The 20,904-nt window shown below is 39.3% G+C and overlaps 1 protein-coding gene across 11 annotated transcripts in view; it reads right to left on the reverse strand.

Moving 5' to 3' along the window:
• The window catches only part of LOC126871324 (DNA N6-methyl adenine demethylase-like), a 146,128-nt gene that overhangs the window by 14,653 nt on the left and 110,571 nt on the right, over positions 1-20,904 (reverse strand). For 10 of the 11 annotated variants that reach the window (XM_050629978.1, XM_050629975.1, XM_050629980.1 and 7 more), the window contains 2 exons: positions 17,749-17,988; positions 148-385 (listed from right to left, as the gene is read on the reverse strand). In XM_050629978.1, coding sequence (XP_050485935.1) covers positions 148-385; positions 17,749-17,988 — 478 coding nt within the window. Of the gene's footprint in view, positions 1-147; positions 386-17,748; positions 17,989-18,801; positions 19,053-20,904 lie in introns of those variants that run through there. The other variant, XM_050629983.1, reaches the window with a different exon arrangement.

The following is a 20,904-nucleotide window of genomic DNA, read 5'->3' on the forward strand; positions in this document are numbered from 1 at the left end:
ATAAGTCAAGAAAAGGATTGTGAAATTTCTAACGAGAATAAATATTTTCTACTCGATAAAACTTGAGAAGATAAAATAAAAAAAAAAGAAGAGACACGTATCGGACAAATTCGTAAATTCTTCAAAATCGATTCCCTCTTCAATTACCTGGTTGTGGATGGTATGGCGCTGCGGCGGTGTATTGGGTATGATACCTCAGCTCTTCGAGCTGATTCGGAGCAGGAATTTGTTGAATGAACTGCTGAGGTGGCCATGGTGCTGCTGACGTTTCAACCGCAACTGCTCCCACGGGAGCGACTCCCTGGTGCCAAACAGTATTCCCAAAGCCGGCTGCTGGCCGAAAACCGGCGCCAGTATCACCGTAGAATGGCATCACTCCGGGTGACTGTAACATCAACATGGGACCTAACTTTAGTTTCACCTTGAATCGGAGCTCTTAATGGTTTTCTAATACACATCAAGTTTTTTCGTACGTTGTAAATTTTTCAACTAAAAAAAAAAAAGTAGCATGAAAAAGTAGCTGTACTTGTTCTACTCAACAAAGAGTAGAAAGTTCAGAGTTAATGTGATTTTTGTCTTGAAATATCCTTTCAAACTTTGATCGAGGTTCTTTGGACCATTTCTTAATGCGGAAGAATCGACAGTTGGTATATGGGTAATGTAATGTTATTTCTAGCCTCGATACTGGTTCCTCAAGCGAAGTCTACTTTAAATACTCGCCATTTTAGACATTCACTCGGAGATAGATTGTCTTGGATTTAGACAATTTATAAGTGAAGTTATTTGACCAATGTATCTATGTGTGAACATAAACTTGAAACCATGTTAAGTGAATACAATCAGCGTGAATCAAGTAACTTGATTAATCCAAACGAATCTTTAATAAACTAGTATCAAGTTATTTGTATACAATGGGCTCGAATAACAAGGATGAGCATAGAAGCTCGGAGAAATATTTCAAGTCGACTAAGCAACAATTTCACACTGATCGAGTGTTTTCGAGTTGTTCGAATACCATCAACCAGAAGTCAAATAACTTAACTAATGAAGGCAAGCATGCGAACTATAGAATATTTCAAATCGGAGCAACAAGTTCGCACCAAAAAAAGGTGATTCCATGTTAAATTAAAGCAATGACTAATTTGAACGAGACTACACTCGGAAACGTTCGACGATTCGAAGCTCGAACGAACTGATAGCCACTGTCGTGTACAGAGTGGGGGAATAGCCATTCGTCAGCAATGGTTCCTTAACTATGCACAGCGCAGAGGTTCTCAACTTCTTCCAGCGTCCAACGAGCAGCATAATGAGCACACGCTTCTACAACGATTCTACGAACTCCTTCAGCTACGACGGTATATACGCACACGTTCGCGACCCAATTAAATAAAGAGCTCGAAGCAGCGCGGTAATAAAGCCATTAATCATCCCGGGAGGTGGGTTCGCGTGGTCCGCGGGCACCGCCGCGCCGTGGTCTACCATTATTTCCTGCATGCCTTCGCGCGTTCTCATGGTCAAAACTTGCTTCTCGACCTCCCGCTGCCTCGTAAAGCTATCAATCTCGTGAACAAAGAGAGAGTCGCGTGACTCGATTTGACGAATGCAACCCCTTTTACGTAGTTTCGACGTGTTTCCGTGACTGTTCGATGCAGACGCGGGGGTGAAACAGAGATCAACGTGGAAACGAATGAACCATCGTGGAACGCGGAGAATCTCACGGGGAATTGGTCGATGTTGCGAAACCGGGCCGAGAAAATGCCAGGACTTGGCGGCGATGATAATCGGTCGACGATGGTCTTCTTCCTTGAGACATATGGAACTTTCGTGTAGTGGATCCGCGAGACAATACAATGGAATCGCCACGTATGAAGAACTATACCTGCGCGATGTACATACTTTCGTTTATTTTCGTTCGAGTCCCGACCAGCGATGGCTTGAAGAAGTTTGCAGCATCGAGAGGGTATTTTCAGTGAAGGTCTTGAAATTATGATGTGTTGTAAGATCGGACGAGTTGCGGGACAGAGTTTCATTCTGATCTGATTTGTGCTATTGGCACATACTAAACATAGTAATTGCACTTTTCAACTGGATCGTTGTATATAAACTATCGAGACTAGAGAGAGCAATTATCTTTTCATTTTTAATTGTGTTCATTAATTACGCGAGACAGATGATATTAAATGGGAAAGATTCATTAAATGGAAGAAGCTAGTGTGTAATAGCGTTTTAAGATAGAGAGAGAGGAAAATGGAATATTTACATGTACGTAACTGTTACGTCACCGTATCTTTTGGAACTATACCTGAATTAAACATAAGCTAAACACGTGCGTATAGCAAGAGAAATGAATTGTCTAATTTATCTTTCAAGATGTTAGTTTTGTCTTTTGAAATTTCTACTAGAAGCTTAAGAAGCCTATCATGTTATCGAAGAAGGTTTTGAAGCTGTAGGATAAAACGGGAAGAATTGTTGGGAAGAGTACCATTTTGAAGTCTGATAGGGAATTTAGGTTACCCTGTTATAGACGTAGGATATATAGAATATATGAAGGAGTAAAATTATACTTTGCAACCGTATGAGTGCATGACTATAAAGATAACAGAGAAGAAATGTAGGACATACAACGCTATTTGATTTTGTCTTCCGAAATTTCCAACAGACACTTTATGCTACTGTCTCTGTAGCCTTGAATCGTTTGAAAACTTATGAAGTAAGGAAAACACAATTATTATCATATAACCGCTCTCAGAATGGTAGAAAGTCTTAAAATGTTGCGACATCTCCGATCTCTGTAGCATGATGTACAACGATGTCGAAATATAGTAACATCATTCTATACTTCATTCCCTTCTAAAATTGATTTTCCATTTTTCAATGTTATATTAATATTCAATTCTTCAATTAATCAAATCTCTCCTTGACTCGTCTCATTTAAATTCACAAAATTCCAAAGATTCTTTGTTGCGACAGCATTTAGAATTTCAAATAATAAACATTTTGTTTCAATCTACCTATATTAATTCCAAATAAAAAATACATCGAATTTCGATCTCCATGGACGAACTAGCTTGCTTATACCAAAATCTAATTCTTTTATTATACCAAGCTTCCAAAAAATTTAAAAAAAATCTGAAACACTTCTCAACACTTTTGCTACCTTATGTAACCATTCGGTTAAGTCAAACATCTGAAATTTCTTCTAATAGAAGTAGGAATTCAGAAGAAATTTAAGGATGAAATGTCCTGTTTCTTTATGAAGAATTAAAAATTCCTTCCTGCAATCTTGACCAAAGTTTTAAATCTTTTATTAATTATTTATCATTTATTATATATAGATCTCACTTATCGGCTTAGGACAGCTTCTCGGCCTTACATCATTTTCTCAAATCTTTCTTTATACTTAACATACCTCGAACAATTTAATTGCTCGATACGTTGATATTTATAATATACATGAAAATGTTTTTGATATAAATAGAATGTTTATGCACATATAGATAATATATTACTATAAGAAAATATACATATAATAATTAGAAAGGGAAACGAAGAGAAGAGAAGTTGTTTCGAATTCCTTCGGACTCGGCTGAAAATTTACTCAGTCCTCAACCTTGCTCGAGTTCCGTGTTGCGGCCATCACTACCGTTTTCTGCTTGTTAGGAGAGGGAAAGAGGGCCTTCAGCTTCGATCCGCATGTATCTGCGTGTGGTTCGCGAGCGAGATGGCCTCCCCGCGAAGAAACGGATGGACGAGGACGGGAAAAGCTCATTGGATGGGAACGAGAAACTCGAGAAAGAAGAACGGAGGACGACGAAGGAATGATAGAGGAAGATGGACAGTACCGCAAATAGATTGTGGAAAAAAGATGGAGAAAGAGCTAAAAAGGAGGAACGGTGAGGAGGGCAACAACTGGCAAACTCGCAACCGGACTATAAAACTTCGTACAAAACGAAAGCAACGAGCACGAACGATCAGCTTGCTCGTCCGTACACCACCGACGAGCTTTGTCATTCTATTTCACTTTCTCCCGCGTACCCAAGCGTCTCTCGTTTCTCGTCGATCGATTTTTTCAAAGTACGCCCCGCCGGCCCCGAACACGCTCGTTTAAATAAAAGATGTCTCCTCGCGGAGTTCGGGAATTTCTTTCCCAGTCCACGATTCTTTTATTCTCCTTTCTTTTTCCTTTTACTATTTCATCTGCTTTTTTTTTGTCCTTCTTCTGTCGTACTCATTCGGTTTTTCTTGTTCAACATTTCCTGGCCGGTTATCACCGAGCGAATGAAATATTCAACGTGACCACTCGCACAGCTGGAGAATTTCTCTTTTCCGTTCTTTGTCGCTATGTATAGGCTGTTTCAGAATATTATACTTATGCGTAGCTGGAGGCGTGGGTGTACGTCCGAGAAGGAGAAAGGAAATGTTGACAAACGTATATACACTAGTAGGTGTATTATGTTGGAAGGTATTGATTGTTTCGCAGGAATTTTGAGATTTTAATTAATGCGATTGTATCGTATTTGGGTGTACGCGTAGGTGTACAAAGGGTTTCGCTAATTAAAATGGAAAAAAGGTATAAATTTATGTGCATATTTTAAAGGATATTAAAGGATTTTAAGAGTATCCGAAAGTAGACACTTCAAAAGAAAGTTTTACCGTAACTTCCTTCCACTGTAATTACGGGAATAATTTCCTACAAAATTATCCAATTTCGAATTCAAGGATCTAAATTTCTGTCGAATATTTGAGAAAGAAAACTTGGGGAATAATCCAGAAGGAATTTTTAGTTACCGGTGTTTTCATCCTTTTTAATTGAAAAGTTCAATTAATATGTTCATGAATTCTAAATTCTCCTTATATTCCAATTTTTCAGATCCCAAACGTTAATAATTCTACATTCTAAACTATTTATTTATAATTTACAATTTAACGGATTTAGAATTTTTATTTATTTCAATTACCAGACCACGAACCTTTATACGCTTGTGGAAAATTTCAATACGCAAAAATGTATAGGTACATTTCACTGATTTCAATGACCTTGAAATATGTTATCAAGATCAACATTTTGAACAACTTTTTTCCTACACATGTTACCGCTACTCGGCCTTAGTTCCCGAGAGAAACTTTAGTACAATTTACCTTACGATTGCACTTCATTCTGGAATAGTCAGGCGAATTTTTAAATAGTCCAACTTCAACTTAATTCGATTGACGAGAGAGATTAGCATTTTTAAATATTGCATAAATAAAGAAGAAAAGTGAATTAGGCTAAAGTAATATCCGACCGGTTGATGCAAATGGAAATACTGGCGTGAAATAATTTTCAATGAATTTATCGATGCATGAAATGTTGCACTGTGTCCTGTTTATCTACTCGTCACGTACGTACTAATAATTAGACTCAGCAGATACATGTATACATGTCCCCTACACGTAACCTGATAATGATACCACGCGCAGTCTTAGTTTTTTCAGTTATACACAAGGTGTTGTTAATTTATGTTTCTTATTATACTATGTATAAATAATAAATAGTAACAATCGAATTTACGACACTCTTATAAAATCGTACGAAATGAAACTTAAGTCATGCTTGCGTTACTAACAATCTCGTGGCACGGCGGTCGGATATTAATTTAACATCTAACCCTAACTCAACCTATAACCCATTCATTTGTCTTTCTTTATTTATATTACAGTAGATTAACGTCGATGATTTAAGTTTAGGTTGTACTGCATAAAGATACTATCATCTATATGACAGAATCAACTGTAACGGAAACTAAATTTGATCGAAGCTTTTTACGAATATATCGAAAACGAAGATCATGCGGCGGTTACACATATGGGAAAAAATTATTTAGAATATTGTTCTGGACAATTTATTTCAAGGTCATCGAAATCGGTAAGGCGCGCTCTTTTCTGTATAATCATCCAAATCTCTAAATTCTACCTACTTGTTTAATAACAGATACTCATAAAGATATCATAGAGGCTCACAGTCTAATAATTACAAATTATAAATGTAAATATTAAAAAACATTTTATAGTCTATTATCTGTATTTCTATTTCCATTAGATTTAAGTCTGTTACGATTTTGAAATGCCTAGTAAATTATCCGACATTTGTCGACGTTCTCGTGGAAAGTTCCATCGGTATTATCGAAGGGCCGTGAGAGGTAAAATTATCTAGACGGCCAGAAAAATGTCCCGGATAATTGTGTCTCGCGGTCGACACTTAAAAATTCGATGGAAATTCCGGAACACGGGTGAAAATCAAATGGACGATTGAAATAAAAGTTGTATCGCGTGCCACAGTGTCGCCTCGTGTGCATTTCGTGTTTATCTGGCGTTGAACGCCCGCTACGAACCGTTTTGCGGGTTATTACCCTCGTTACGCGGCACAGTTCAATTAACTGAGTTACGACGGTAATCCCATTGCCTATGACCAAGGAAGTGAAATTTCCTCGGGATATTCGGCCGTGGAAATTGAGCACGTTTCTCGTGATATCGATTGTCAGATCGAATCGTGTCAAGATTTTCAAACGAATCTATTGCAACCACGTAATTAAAACGTTCTATTTACCATTTGAAGATCGCGGGAAAAAGAACGCGACACGTGTGTACGTTTTTGTTGGTTGTTTTATTGATAGAGAAAGAGTATATTTTAATATAAAATATCTAAAAGTGGAAAGAATCAGTTACGTCCAGAGATATAGTAGACAAAGATTTATAAAGATGAAAGATGTAATCGTTAAGATATTTTAATATGTCGTTGTAAGAAGTAATATTTGTAATTTCTCTACTCTTCGTCATTTTTAAATGATTTTAGAGCTCGTGATGAAGAGATGATAGTTCGACGCTGAATCAAATAATTGTTGTTAATTGAAACCCTGATAAAATCCATTTTCGACGAAGCAACAAGTTGTACGTGGTTTATTCAGTGCCGTCGATGAAACGATAATTAATAGCCGTCTAAAAAAAAAAAAAAAAAAAATCATCCTGCTTGTTCCGAAATCACCAATTCTTCCAATTTTGATCTATCAATCCTATAATCGCCCGTACATTACTTCCAAATTTCCAAAATTCCATCCCCTTTATTGAAACAATATAAGAGCACGGTAATTTTTGTTTAAATACCGCAACTATTCACCCATTTACTAACTTCCTCAATCCTCTTGAACAGCTTATTACACGTATACATGTGCGTGTACATTGTACAAATTCGTTGTAATCTGTAAATCCTAACGATCTTTCTTAAATTTGAAATTATCAGGAAACAAGAAACGCTATCGTTATATCACGTATACTTTTCGAGGCGAAGTTATGACTGACATTTTACTAACATCTTACACGTACAGAACACCGTCCTCGTAAAACAGCATTATCATAAACGTATACGACGTACGAGCCATTTGAAGCTAGTTGTGTCAGCAGTATCAAAAACCGACATCACTTTCCCTCCGACCCAATGCTGCCCGTGAAAACGAACCGGAGAAAGGATCGTAGAAAGCCGGGGAAGCACGTAGAATATCCTAGGTCCGCGTGATGCCAGGAAATCCATAGTCGTCGGGGTGGATGGTTGAAAAAGTGGGTCGCGTGGAGTGGTCCAGGAGAGCGTGAAAGGTGTTGGTGGGCCGAGAAACTCCGGGGAACCCCCAAAGTGGCCGTGAATCGGTGTTTGTGGTCGAGGTTGATAGCATCGAAGAGTCGGGCGTCTCGCCAACCGAGTCAGCGATCCCTCAGCGAGCCACCTTCCCCTGGCTTCTCCTTCGTGTTTTCCTCCTTTCCTCTTCTACCACTCTCTCCCATTCCTATCGTTATCTTTCTCCTTCTATCTGGTCTCTCTTTCTCTGTCTAGTTCTGTGTGAGAGCGAGTCTCGACCGTGGCGTTGAGCTCTCAGGGGGAAAATCCTTCCGTTCTCTTGACATCGTGACCTAGGGCAACGTAAACCCGAGGCGTGATAAAACGGGATGTGCCGCGACAGCACCCAAACATAACCCTCAGGAGCCACGCTCCTCCCTCCTTGTCGGTCTTCCTCTTTCTCACGGCGTGGCTCCTTCTCCGACTTGAAGCCCAGCCAGCGAGGAACTTCGCCAAGCGAGCTGTTCAATGACCTCGAACCCTTCCGTTCCGGCTCCTTTCTTCCTTTCCTTCGTTTTTCCATCCGACGTGCTCGAGCGCCGGTGACTGGTTCCTGGGCTTCTCTCGATGATTCACGGAACGCTTCGCCGCTTCTCGCGTGATGGAGTATCCGGTCCCAACGAGGATGCAACGGGAAGATGTAGGGTAGTCGAGCCATTGCCGCGTTTTTCGAGATGAACAGGTTATTCGTTCGTGTACGTGACTTTTGAGTGAAATGGATCTTTCGGATTATCGAGTTTGGACGTTGTTCGTTCCGTTGTTTCCAACTTTACGGCTTTGTGTTTTGCTTGTTCTTTAAATTTCTAACTGACTTTTTTTCAGGTCTACGCGCTTGGAATATTTTGGTGAGCTTCACTCGAAGATTTTTCGGGTTATTCTTTAAGGTAGGTTGTTTAAAAGAGGATTTTTCTGGAAGAGAAAAACACGTGTAACGATCGAAATCATTTTTTACAATTATTCTCCGGGATCAGGTGTGAAAAATATTGTATTGGATTTTTCGTAATTATTTTTTATAATTACGTTATCGTATCTTAAAACTTATTTAATTACTTCATAAAACGAAAGAAAGAAAGTAAATTTGACAAAACGATAATTCCCTTGAAAGGATAACAAAATCTTGATTATACTATTCTTCTAATTTTTAATGAAATTCTACAGAATAGAATTTGGTAAAATTTAATGCAATCTCAGCAAGAGAGGCTAGCCCTCGAAGCGATAAAGCTGTTCACTTCAACAATACGACACGTGTACAACGAGCTCGTTCAGCGCACCTCTAAGACACCACATAATTTAAACCCCCATTATAGCTTCCACTTTAGAGGCGTGTGCGCGCTCGCGACCAGCAACAACGCCTCCTTTATTCACGTCAGAACGTCGAGGATCGTGTTTTACACGCATCCTTCTCTCCTCCCCGGCTACCAACCACTTCACGAATCAACCAAACGAAACCTTTCAGCCTTTCAAACCGTAGGCTACATTTTCCTACTTGTTGTTTCCTTCACAACGTCTTCACGGTGAATGATGAAAATATACTTTGTAACAACGACAAGCTTCGGTATTTTCGAATAATTTATTAGATTTCTGATTGCCTACGGTAGAAAAGGTTCTAGAAAATTCATACGAGAACATTTCTAATCTTAAAAGTCGCAAGTAGTTTCTAAGTGGTCGTGGAATGGGCTTGGTAAAGTGATCATTTTTGTTACGAGTAGCTCGATTTTACTACAACTTCCTGTTTTTAATTCTTTGTGCGTTGTGATCAATATAATGAAATTTATAATTTCAATATAAATATAAATATAAATATTAAATTTAGAAACTGCTCACAAAGATTGTGAAATGTAGTTAATTCCAAAGAAGAAGAGAAAAACAAAAAAGAAATAATGAGAAGTAAATATCGTAATAATCACTTATATACCGGTAAAAGTAAAAAATATTTAAGAATTGATTTATACTATAACGATATGTTTTAAAGCAAGCAATACATAATCCAACGTTACAATGTTTGCGATACACACGTGTTCTTTTTCTAACTCATTCGCCACTCCCATCCTTTTTGGGACAAGAATATAGCGTGAGCGATCCGCATCGGACCTATGTCTGTCACGTAAAAGGTTAAACATATTATTACATCGTTACGTTTATCCGATTTTACGGCTGGCATAATTAAACCCTCAACCCTATTCTTATAATACACGTAACCTTACAAGAATTCGTATCGAATTACCTACAAGCTATTGACATATATGCTGTCTTGTTTCAATTGTATACTAACAATTTTCTGAAAACATGCAAAGTTGTTTTCTAGATTGTTATTAAAATGAGATTGAAAGCTGAAACATTTAGGGACCGTAACAGGGTCAATCGTTTCTTCTCTTCCACCCCATAATTCTCCGTCAATTTTACGAAAAAGAATCCAAGGAATTTTCAGTTCCTTCCTCGACAAAATACTTCCGCCTCGCTTTATCCACCCCATGCATCACCCCATCAACCCCATGCTGTTCAAAAAAATTCTTCATCTTCCCCAACTAGCAGACCCGCCCCAGTACACGCAACGAATAATTACCCCATGTACACACCTGTTCCATCCGCGAATGATCACGAGGGGAACATTGGCGAGAGGATCGACCGATATTCGATTACGCGTAGGCCGGCCGAAACGCGTGACGGCAGGGGCGAATTTAAACCGCTTTGAAAATCGAGCCAGAAATTAATTTCACCGTTCTCTGTCCGTTTTTCTCTCTGCCAACGTTCTACGGCCCTTTCCATTCCCCGTTTCATCTTCGAAGCCCTGGCAGTCGTTCATCGGACTCAAACAAGAGGGGGCTGCAAATTTATCGACGAATTAGCCACAGCAATCAGTCCCGCATCGATACGCTTATTTCATTAAGCGATCCGTTGCGTGCGCGCGCGGATGATCGCAACGAAAATTCATTTATCAACGCGATGTCCCCATTGGAGCTCGTTTCTGCAGCCCTTTCCTCTGGTGGTACGACAGATAACGGTGCTAAACGATCTTTTTTCTGTTTTTTGCGTATCGCTTTAATATGATTTTCTTTTTCTTTCTTCTTTTTTTCCCTTTTCTTCTTCTCTCTCTCTTGTTGTCTTCTTTTTTTTTTGTGTCGCTTCTAACCCAGCGATCGGCGAGCGGCACATGCCATGAAACCCGATAAAAACGGAATCGTTTGCGCAGTAAAACAGCTTTTATCGCGTTGTTTATATGTTGGGCGACGATTACGGGAGAGCGGTAACCGCGGCCTCCGATGCTTCCATCGTTTTTCCGACGGCGACAAGCAGAAAGGAAAAGGGTTGAGGAGTGGCTCGTTGTAAATTTCTATCTCGCCGTTGCTTTGCAATCGTACGACGAAATCGATCTGAATTTATTCCTGAGACACGATGGTGTATTAGTTCGTTGCTTTCAGCTGATCTTACGTTGACGTTGAATGGTCCGATGGATTTAGGAAAATGTTTTATATTACACAAGAAGGTTAACTGTAATATAAAGTTCGCGGTGGAGGAATTGTCGATTGACTCGCGTTTGTACAACTTTTAAGAATATTTTCTCTCAAAGAATATTCGAACAATATTTCGATATCGGAATAACATGAATAATAACGAAGAACATCTAAATCTACTTTAAGAATATTTTTTCCATATCTGTTCATTTTAAGATTCTCATATTAAAACATTTCAAGGCGTAGACTGCTAAACGCACGAACAATTTACAACGATTAATATAATTCTCGCACGAATAATACAATTCTTCATCGAGTGGAAAAAGAATATAAGTCTCGATATTGAAATTATCAGTTCGAAGATACTTTCTCAAGCACTCCATCCGTACTTCTTTTTTTTTCGGGTTTTTCGACCCGCAAGATTTATATGCTCATTCGTTAAAACGTTCCTTTCGAGGATAGTCTCGTCGACAGATGCTGTATCGGGCCCATAAAATTTTCGACGCTTTTGTCGATAGCTTTTCGACGGAATTTTCGTCTTCGTTCCTTTTTTCGTCTCACCCCTGAGGAGCAAGGGGGACACGGGATTTATACGCGCACAATCCGGCGTGTTTAAATCGAGCCTACGAGAAAGAATTGGCAAACAGGAAAGGGGACAGCAGAAACGGGTATCCCGCGCTATCTACATCTTAGCCGACGGTTTTATTCACGACTGGCTCGCTTTCGGCGAAAACAATGCGCCTCAAACGATCTCGCGTAGAGAGAAAAGGAGAAGGAGAAAAAATCTCGAAACAAAGCCGTGGGCTTACACCTTCCGTGCTTTTTCTCTAAGAAATGCGAGCGAGCTTATTCTTCGTCCGCGGCTCGACCACTGCGTCCGGCGGTGAAATTGAGATCGACGTGCGTCGAGAAATTCATGGTGGTTTGTGAATTGGGTATGGATAAAGGATATAGCCATGGGATTGAAATATAGATATCGAAAATTATAGGAACTAGTTTGTTTCAAGAATGAAACGACTGCAGCGAATTTTTCTTCCGGAAATTTTAATTGCCGAATTTTCGAATTTTCCAATAATTGAAATTATCGGATTCTCGGATTCCGGATTTTTCAATGTTCGATCTGCGATTTTCTAATTTTCTGGTTTCTTAATATCCTAACTTTCTGGTTCCAGGATTTTCGACTTTCTGTTTAAAATTTCCATCGATACGAGGCTAATCACCTTTTAGATGCTCGTAGAACCGATTCTCAGTAACACCATTACGTTTCCTAGAACTTATCAAGAATTCAAATGCACACATTCTTTGAGTTGTATACCTTGCTGGCAACCTTCTGCTCCATAAGTAGCGCAACTATTTTTTCCTCGAACCGTTAGAGATTCAAATATATTCTTCAAACATTCTCCGCGACACAAGTGTTCACCAACAGTTGTTGTTACTTCGCGCGATCTTTACTCCGTGTCTTAAAACTTTGAACAGTTCGCGACACATTGACTAAACTTGAGACATTTACATATTTATAATGTTTAAAGACTCTTCTATAAAATAATCCTTAGACGTTAATCTCAATCCGCAATTCCACTAGTTCGACGACACTTTCTCCAAACATGTTGTTTAAAATATCCCTAATTTCTCACTAATCTCGTAATCAATTTTTGATACTTCTGTAAGCGTTTCAATGCTTAATTCCGATCAAGAAAACACAATTGCAACTGTTCGTCTTTTTCACGCTATTTCCAATACTCTCAATTTAAAAGTTATCCACGAATAACGCAAAGCTCTCTAAACATTCCGATGTAGCAAACTGTAAATGCAGTCGATGCAAGTAAGCAATATTCCTCGATCTAAAAACAATTAGAATCGATTCACGATCGTACACATAAAAGAAGTTGCCACATCTATCTTACTCATTTTTCTACGCTCTTCTGTATACTCGTATGACAATTCGTAGAAAATGATCGTAATCGTGTGACAGAAGCAGAAAGCAAACTGAATTGTACGCAACGGCGTGTGCGTGGATCGCGACAGAGCGAAAACCGCACGTGCTTCGCGGTCGGACGCAATTCGTGCATTCGGACAACGAGCGTGCCGCGTTTCGCGGTTTCGGTTTACTGCATAATTGTGCGTCGGGCCGGGTGGCCGGCTGTAACGTTGATTCCTTTATCGGCGACGATATTGCCAATTACCGTATCGCAGAACTGACCGCGTTTACGCGCTCAGATAGCCTCGTTTAACACGGGGTGAAACGCGCGATTAACGCTGCGGCCCGTCGTTTATAACGCGAGTGTGCCAAGCGCGCCGGAACGCGGCACGAAACACGTGTTTCCACGAGAACACGAGCCCTTTATTCGCGTCGTGCTGCCCTTTCTGCTCGCCCTCTGGTACGTTCGTTCAGTCGCTATGCTGCTTTGTCGACTGTCACCGACTGCAACACGGCGTTTTGCCGCAATTATTCCAACCTCGATCAAGCTTCCTAAGACGATCAAGCTATCTAAGACGATCACGAGCTATTCTATCAGTCCTTAGCTCGTGGAGAAACTGGAGATGCGAATGGTAAAGGTGGAATGGGATTTTGAATGGATAGCGATTACTGGAGTACATATAGTTACGGAAATTTCTATGAATGTAATTTAAAAAATACAGTCCAGACAAAAATGTGTTTCACCTAGTAAATATCATGACAAATACTACAGTTTGGATGTTTCATATATTTTTGCATTCTGTGTACTTTTAGATTTATACATTATCCCGCTTTGGAACTGGTGGTGAGCAAAGTACGAAAAAATAAGGATAAGGAAAAATATGCGAACGAATGCATGAAAATATACTAACACAGGGAGAAGAAAATTCGTAGAAAATTCATTTTTTTTAGAGTTGATTGACCTGTGTCTTAAAATCAATGTCCTTTCTTAGACACTTGAATAACTTTTCATTCTAATTTTCTAATTCTTTCGTTTCTCGTTTCAAGACCAAAGGATCTTCACCTAAAAATCCCCAAGAAAATACGCTCCAGAAATTCCTGTCTCACTTCTAAAAAGAAGGAACGATAAAATGAAACCGAAATGGCAATTCTATCCAACAGAAGATTTAAAGATTGTACCGTTGGAGGATAGGGGAGAAAAAAGCAGGATACGAAGGAAGAGGTATCGCGATGCGAAGAACGGTGCTCTTACCGAGGTAGCGTGTCGATCCGGCGCGAGCACTGGCTGGCTATCGCGTTTTCGCGGTTTTTTGCCTCGTGACAAGGGCTGCGAGGAAATCGGCTGCCGAAATAACAGCATAACGCCGGGGCAAGGGTAGACTACCGGCAGACAGCGACTATGGGGGCGGTGACCGCCCGCCAACGCGAATCAATACCCGCAGGAACAGGAACCACCGACCTAGCGAGAGAGACAGCGACCACGCCATGAGGGGTAGAGAAAAGGGAACGTCCCAGAGGCAGTGGCAGAGAGAAGCAGAGAGAGGGGAAGGAAAAGCGAGCAGTATCAAGAGAGGAGCAAGAGGTGGCAGCGGGGTTGGAGGCGGAGAATGACGGGCGGAGAGGAACAAGCCTGGCACATCGACGCACCCAGGGTGCCAACGGCGTGGAGCAAAGTGCCGATACCTGTCTCTATCTTCCGTGATTCCTTCCGCGGGTGCGCTGTTTTTCACTCTTCGAGATTCTACGGAGAAAAAAATCATCAAAGAGATCGTGTACACGTGCTTGTATCCCTGCCTTTTGTCCATATGTAAGAAGACGAGTGGAATTTGCACCTTGATAGAATGGATAAAGAATTTTAGATTTTCAGCGTGGACAACATTGGGTACGAGTGAGGAAGAAGATGTTCGTTGGGAAGGGTTTTGTGAGGAGATTTTTAGATGTTGCTCGGAGGATGAAGATCGTTATACGTTGCAGAGAATGAACGTGGAAGCCTTTTTTAAAGAAAGGATTAACCAGTATAGGAAAGCGTATACATTGCGAGCCTAAATTCATGATACGAGCGAAGTCTGGGAGATTTGATGGCTTGAAATAAGAACGAAATCATTTGAAAATAAATTAAAGCCTAGAGCGAACAATTCTGAAAACTAAATATGGAGAAGTAAACATTTTTGTAATCAACTTCTTACACCTTCGATAACGAAATTACAAGAATAAAAGACGATAAGTAAAGGATTAATTTCTAGCATGTCTCTGACGATGGCTGATAGTAACGGAGCGGTAAATTTTCGCCGTTTGCTCGTTACTTGTTCTGGAAACGCGTTCTTCTGCCAGAAGGGAGAAAATTGAACTGAGGATTGAACGGGACAGCCTTGGATGGTAGTCAAACCGGACGAGTCGCGGATCGACTGGTACCTCGTTCACGGCACAGACATCGCGGGTTTAACACGCGCATTTTTGCACACGGATAATCTTCACGCGTGTTCGTCAGCAGAAAACAGAGTCGGTTCGCGCTTGGACAGACTGGTTTGCCCAGTAACCTCGCAGTACCAGGCCAAAGAGAATCCAGAGAGAGGATGCACAAGCTCGAAACGATCGCGGAGAACCGCATTCCTTCCGACGTTTCAACCTACTCCTCGATCGACTTTCCTCTTCCTCTCAGCCTCGTTGAAAGTGACAGTCCGGATGACGCTCGTCGAGGAAGCTCCTCGAGATTGAAAGACTGGTTTATACCGGTGCAAGTTGCTGCTTGATGCGAGAGTCGAGGAGGTTTTCTCATTTTTTAGAACTTTGTTGCTTTTCTTAAATGAAATTACAGGTTCTTTGATATTACAGATTTTCTGTAAGAATTTGTACGAAGATAAGGTTTTCACTAATAGTTTAATTAGTTTCCAGACTAATACATACGTTTCAAGAACTTTTATTCTCTGCAAGAATTTCTATGAGGACGAAAGTTTAACCGTTTTAAGTCTAATTGCTCTGAGTTGTTATAATTTCTCTAACATCAATAACATCTGACTTAGGAGATACACCATTTCATTATAAGTGGACCTATCATATCCCATTAAGAAAATCTATTTCTTTTTTTATGTAAGTAGAATCTATCTTGAAAGGTAGTGTACCGTGGAAATTTTGTCGTACTTTTGGAATTGGACAAAAGATTTCCAATCTTCCCTATTTTCAATTTTAGTTAGAAATATTGCTGGAAAATGTGATATAATTTGGAAAATTTGTATTAAACTTTATAATATTTACCGTAAAAACTTTAATAGAAGCTCTACGATATTTTGTATTCTATCACTCTCCTTGGAGAATTTGCAAGATTTATGTTCCAATTAGTCGAATCTTTTATCAACGGGGAACTCTGAAAATTTAATAACTCCTGCTTTAATGAAATTTCCAATCCCGTTATCCCTTCTGAAGAGTAAGATAATCTGAAAAATGTATATTCTAATCAATCATAATTTTTTATTATTAGAAAACTTCGAACCTTTACTATAAAATTTTCTACTTGATTATATTTCGCTATCTTGCAAAACTTCCTTAAAACAAAAATACAAGATGTTATTTTTGCTCTTAACAAAAATTACAAATTGTAGGCTTCAGTTCGTTCGAAAGAAAAGACCGCGAGTATTTGCTTTGGTTCTTGAAAGCAACGACTTTTGCTTTGCTTTGGTTCTTTCTTTGGTTTGGTGAAACGCAATCTGTGGAACACAGCGGGGGAGGAGCAAGCGTATTCCCTTGGAGGGTGAAGACAAATTGAAGTAATGAACCGCAATGGTCTAGGTCAAGGTCCTTGGCCTCGGTTTAGCATTGGTATACACGAAATACACCAAGGGGCCATACCGATAGGGCCGCACTGTTTATTCCCTCAAGTGCTACGTGTTACATGCCGATATACTGTGCCAGATTACGGGAGAGGAGTGGCTAAGCAGGAAGGGATCGATGTTATCCTTGGGGACCAAGACGCCTGTAATCTCATCGAGGATTTTCAACTCCATTTGAGATCGTGCCAGACAATCGGATCCCTCTAACACGCGAACTAGAATCTGGCTAATACTCCGGATAAGAAATTTTCCAAGCAGAATATTTACAAATTTCCAATCCAATTACGTAACATCTTCGCTTCTTTTTTATTTTAGGATACACACGTTAATCGTGTATATTTTATTGAAGATAAAATATTGAAAATTTGAAGAATTGTGTGTTTGCGTGTGATGATCACTTATTTAGTTTAAATATTTAACAGATTAATTAATTCTGGATATCGACGTGTGAAATATTCCTCATGTATAGTTAAATTAATATTCTTTTTCTACAAAAATTATATTTTCATAATTTGTTCATTCTTTTGTCATTTTCTTTTTTCAGTTATTCCAATATGTACGATTTTGAAGCATCTATTAAAATTGGAATATTGTGATTATGTCTGGTATCTCATCAATGCACGAGATATTCTTCGTATAAAGATAAATTAATATTTCCCTTCTCTGAACGTGTCTTCCTATTATGTACAGTTTATTCACAAAACATGGCAATTTCTTACAGTTTTATATTCTTCCCTATGAATAAATTTCCCCCGCGATAAGATTTACCTACGTTTTACGGGAGATTACGTGTCATAGATACCAGAGGAGGATTCGAAGAACATTAAGCACACGTTTCAACAGATATTCGAAACATATAACGTTCAGAGTATCTTGTAATGTATAAGAGGAGACCGAGTGTGTACTTACCATAGAAACGACAGGAGGCGGAGGATTTCCGTTCCTAAGTGCCCCGGTTTGTTGGTTCGCCGCGGGATTCAGATTGTCCTTGGATTGCTGCATGGGATCCGGCTGATGAAGCGTTTGTTGCGTTTGCTGTTGCGGTTGTTGCTGATGCTGTTGCAGCCCGCCTATTCCAGCCTGTGGACTGCCTAAGCCTGCTGGTGCGCTATCTGGTGTACTCACTTGTCGCGCGATCTTTCGATAACTCTGAAATACAAAAGTTAATCTTTCGTCAGACAGGTACATGAATAGTAGCTTTCGAAAATGAATATTCAAATATTTTTCAGATTTTTATGGTATGGGTTTGCACTGTCGTTTCTATTCAAAGCTTCCGGCTGTAAGCTCTGTGTAATCCATCTTCGATTGAAAATTCCAAGTTCTACAAAATTGAAAAGTTGTGGAATTTCAGAAGATTCGTATGTTGAAAAACTTTAGAATCTGGTCATTGAAACGTCTACAGAAATAACGGACACAGTTCTAATATATCAATTTTATTTATCGGAAGAGAGATAGGGGCGCGAGTTTCGTACTCTAAGGTGCAAAATTACGAAAGTACAAAAATTTATGTGCGTATAGGTAATTAACGTCGTCGACGAATTTATAATAGCACAATTTTCTTAGAGAAATATTTGATTCTTAGTTGGGTTTCGTCGAAGCGAGTGGAAAGTGGAATTGCCTACGTATTGCAGCAGCCACTTCGACTTGAATAGTTCGAAAATCGAAAGATTCAGAAACCTTTTTGGGATTTGAAAGCTTGAAAGTTTAAAAGTTTGCGAACTATGAAATTTAAAAGATTGTAAAGTTTAAAAAGCACAAAATGTTCAAAGTTCACATTCGTTATAGCGTAGTTGTAGTATTTTCACAATAGTCGATTACGTCGTTTTCAAGCACGACGGAACGCGACGCAACACAACGAGCAACAGCCATCTATAAACTATATCTTGGAAACGCATAAACGTTGTTCGTGCAAAGAGGCTCTCACACGAACAACAAGAAAATCTGAAAGAGGTTGAAATTTACGGGACATATACGCGCGACGTCTCGCGTCCAATTATCCAATAACTTTCATCCTCGGGAGGGGCGTCGAGGTAGGTTGAACGACACACGCGTTCTTGCCTGTTCCTCTTCATTCGAGCAAAGTGTTTTCTTCTTGTATTGGGCTGCGTTGTAATCACCCACGCACGAGCGACGCGTCACGTCACGCCGGGCACACGACAAACAGAAGAGGCGGCTACGCTTTTGAAATGGCGAGGAAGGAAGGAAGGTAGGCAGGCAGGATGGTGTGTGGCACGGTAGCCGACCGTACGACGTACGGTGTGACCCTAATGCTAAAAATACAAAGGTGGCCTAAGTAGGCCGAGCCGGCTGAAACGGTTTCCATAGTTCAACAAGCGCCGCTGCCCGACAGCTATAACCGGCCACCCAACCGCCCCCAATGCCCCGCCACAAACGCAAACTTAATCAATTATTACGACGTTCCTCGAGGTATCACCATCTCTCGTAAACGTTTCGCGGGTGTACTTACAAAGATCATCGATGAAACAACGCTGGTGAAATTTCGAGCGTTTTTCAAAGAAACAATGGTTATAGATTGAGATTGAAATTGATCGAATGTCATTATAAAGTTCTAAGGTCTAAGTTGAGGAGGAAATAACGATGCTAGAAAATATAGAAATTTATGGTGTACATTCATTGAGAGGAAAATTGCAGACTGAAATAACGCGTCGTTAGCTCTTAACGGGTTAATTTATAAATAAAATAATAAATAAACGTCGACATAACTGAACAATGTCACGGATAGAAAGCAATTAAAAAATTGTTAAAAAATGTTTCTGTTTGGTTTACAGTTTACTATTTTTACCTCTCTCGTGCATATTTAACAGATATTGACTTTTAAATGACAGGTAAAATACCTATAAATCTAGGAATTTACATTTTCATCAGCAGTTTCGTTTAGTAGTAATTTAATAGTTAAAAGCAGAAAACCAGGGAAAAGTTATCCTATTATAATTTTCTCATATAGTTTTCGATCATTCGTGATTTTTCTGACTCAGAAAACGCGAGCACGAATAATTTAGGCGCTGCTATATGTTCGATATAATAATCGTTTTCAAGAAAAAAACGAAGAAATGATGGAAAAATTTATGTCAACGACTTCATCATCCTCAACTATCATTCTTTGGAAATTCTCTGGAATTTCGTAAGAATTCTTCTCATAACTGCCTTCAGTAATAACTAACTAACTTAGCTAGTATATCCATAGATATTAAAATCGTTTTCTAATGTGATTTATACTGCAATTACAATAATTGCATCTACGTTTATATCATTCTATCATTTACAAGTATAAAACATAAAACGTACCAAGCTTATAAATACCATGATCATTCTCGATTAGCCTTGAACAATCAATTGATCCCGCGCACGAGCCTAACCTAAACTAAACTAACAATTTCAAGGACCACCTTCAAGTACCATCCATACTATTTAAGCAAGTATAATATGGAGTTCATTAATCACCGATAAATCTGTCTTAGGATACTTACGAATAATTAATCTGAATAGCGAAATTATTGAAACCTTTAAGAATTATTATCTTACTTGCGCACTACGAATAATTATGGAAGTTCATATTTTTATGAACACAATAAAGAAAAAGGAAAAGAAGAATAAAAGATGTCAATAACGCAAAATCTCGAAAATTCAAAAAATTAAAGATTTTTAAATTAAGCGATTCGGTGGTATGAAAGTTTGAAACTTCGAACGTCTGAAAATTAAAAGATTCCAAATCCTTTTTACTTCTCTCAAGAATCTGTAAAAGTCCCTAATAATCAATCTCACGTTCAGAGAAACCTGATCAATGAAAGTAGCGTAAATCCGAGTTAAATAGGCCGCAAATCCATCCAGACTGTCATCGCGAATCCATCAGCGTAATTACGACACAAAGTTGCTCACAATAATGCTGACATTTCCTTTTGACACGTCTCTACTCGCCAGAAGAAATCTTTCACAAAGAGTCACGATTCTCCAGCTCGAACCAGCACCGATAGGTGTGAATTATTAGTACGGGAACATCGAGTTTCACGTTGACGAGCAACGATGGTCGAGATTATAAAGAGCTGG

The sequence above is a fragment of the Bombus huntii genome, chromosome 11 (genome assembly GCF_024542735.1).
Source record: "Bombus huntii isolate Logan2020A chromosome 11, iyBomHunt1.1, whole genome shotgun sequence".
In the NCBI taxonomy this organism is placed as follows: domain Eukaryota; kingdom Metazoa; phylum Arthropoda; class Insecta; order Hymenoptera; family Apidae; genus Bombus; species Bombus huntii.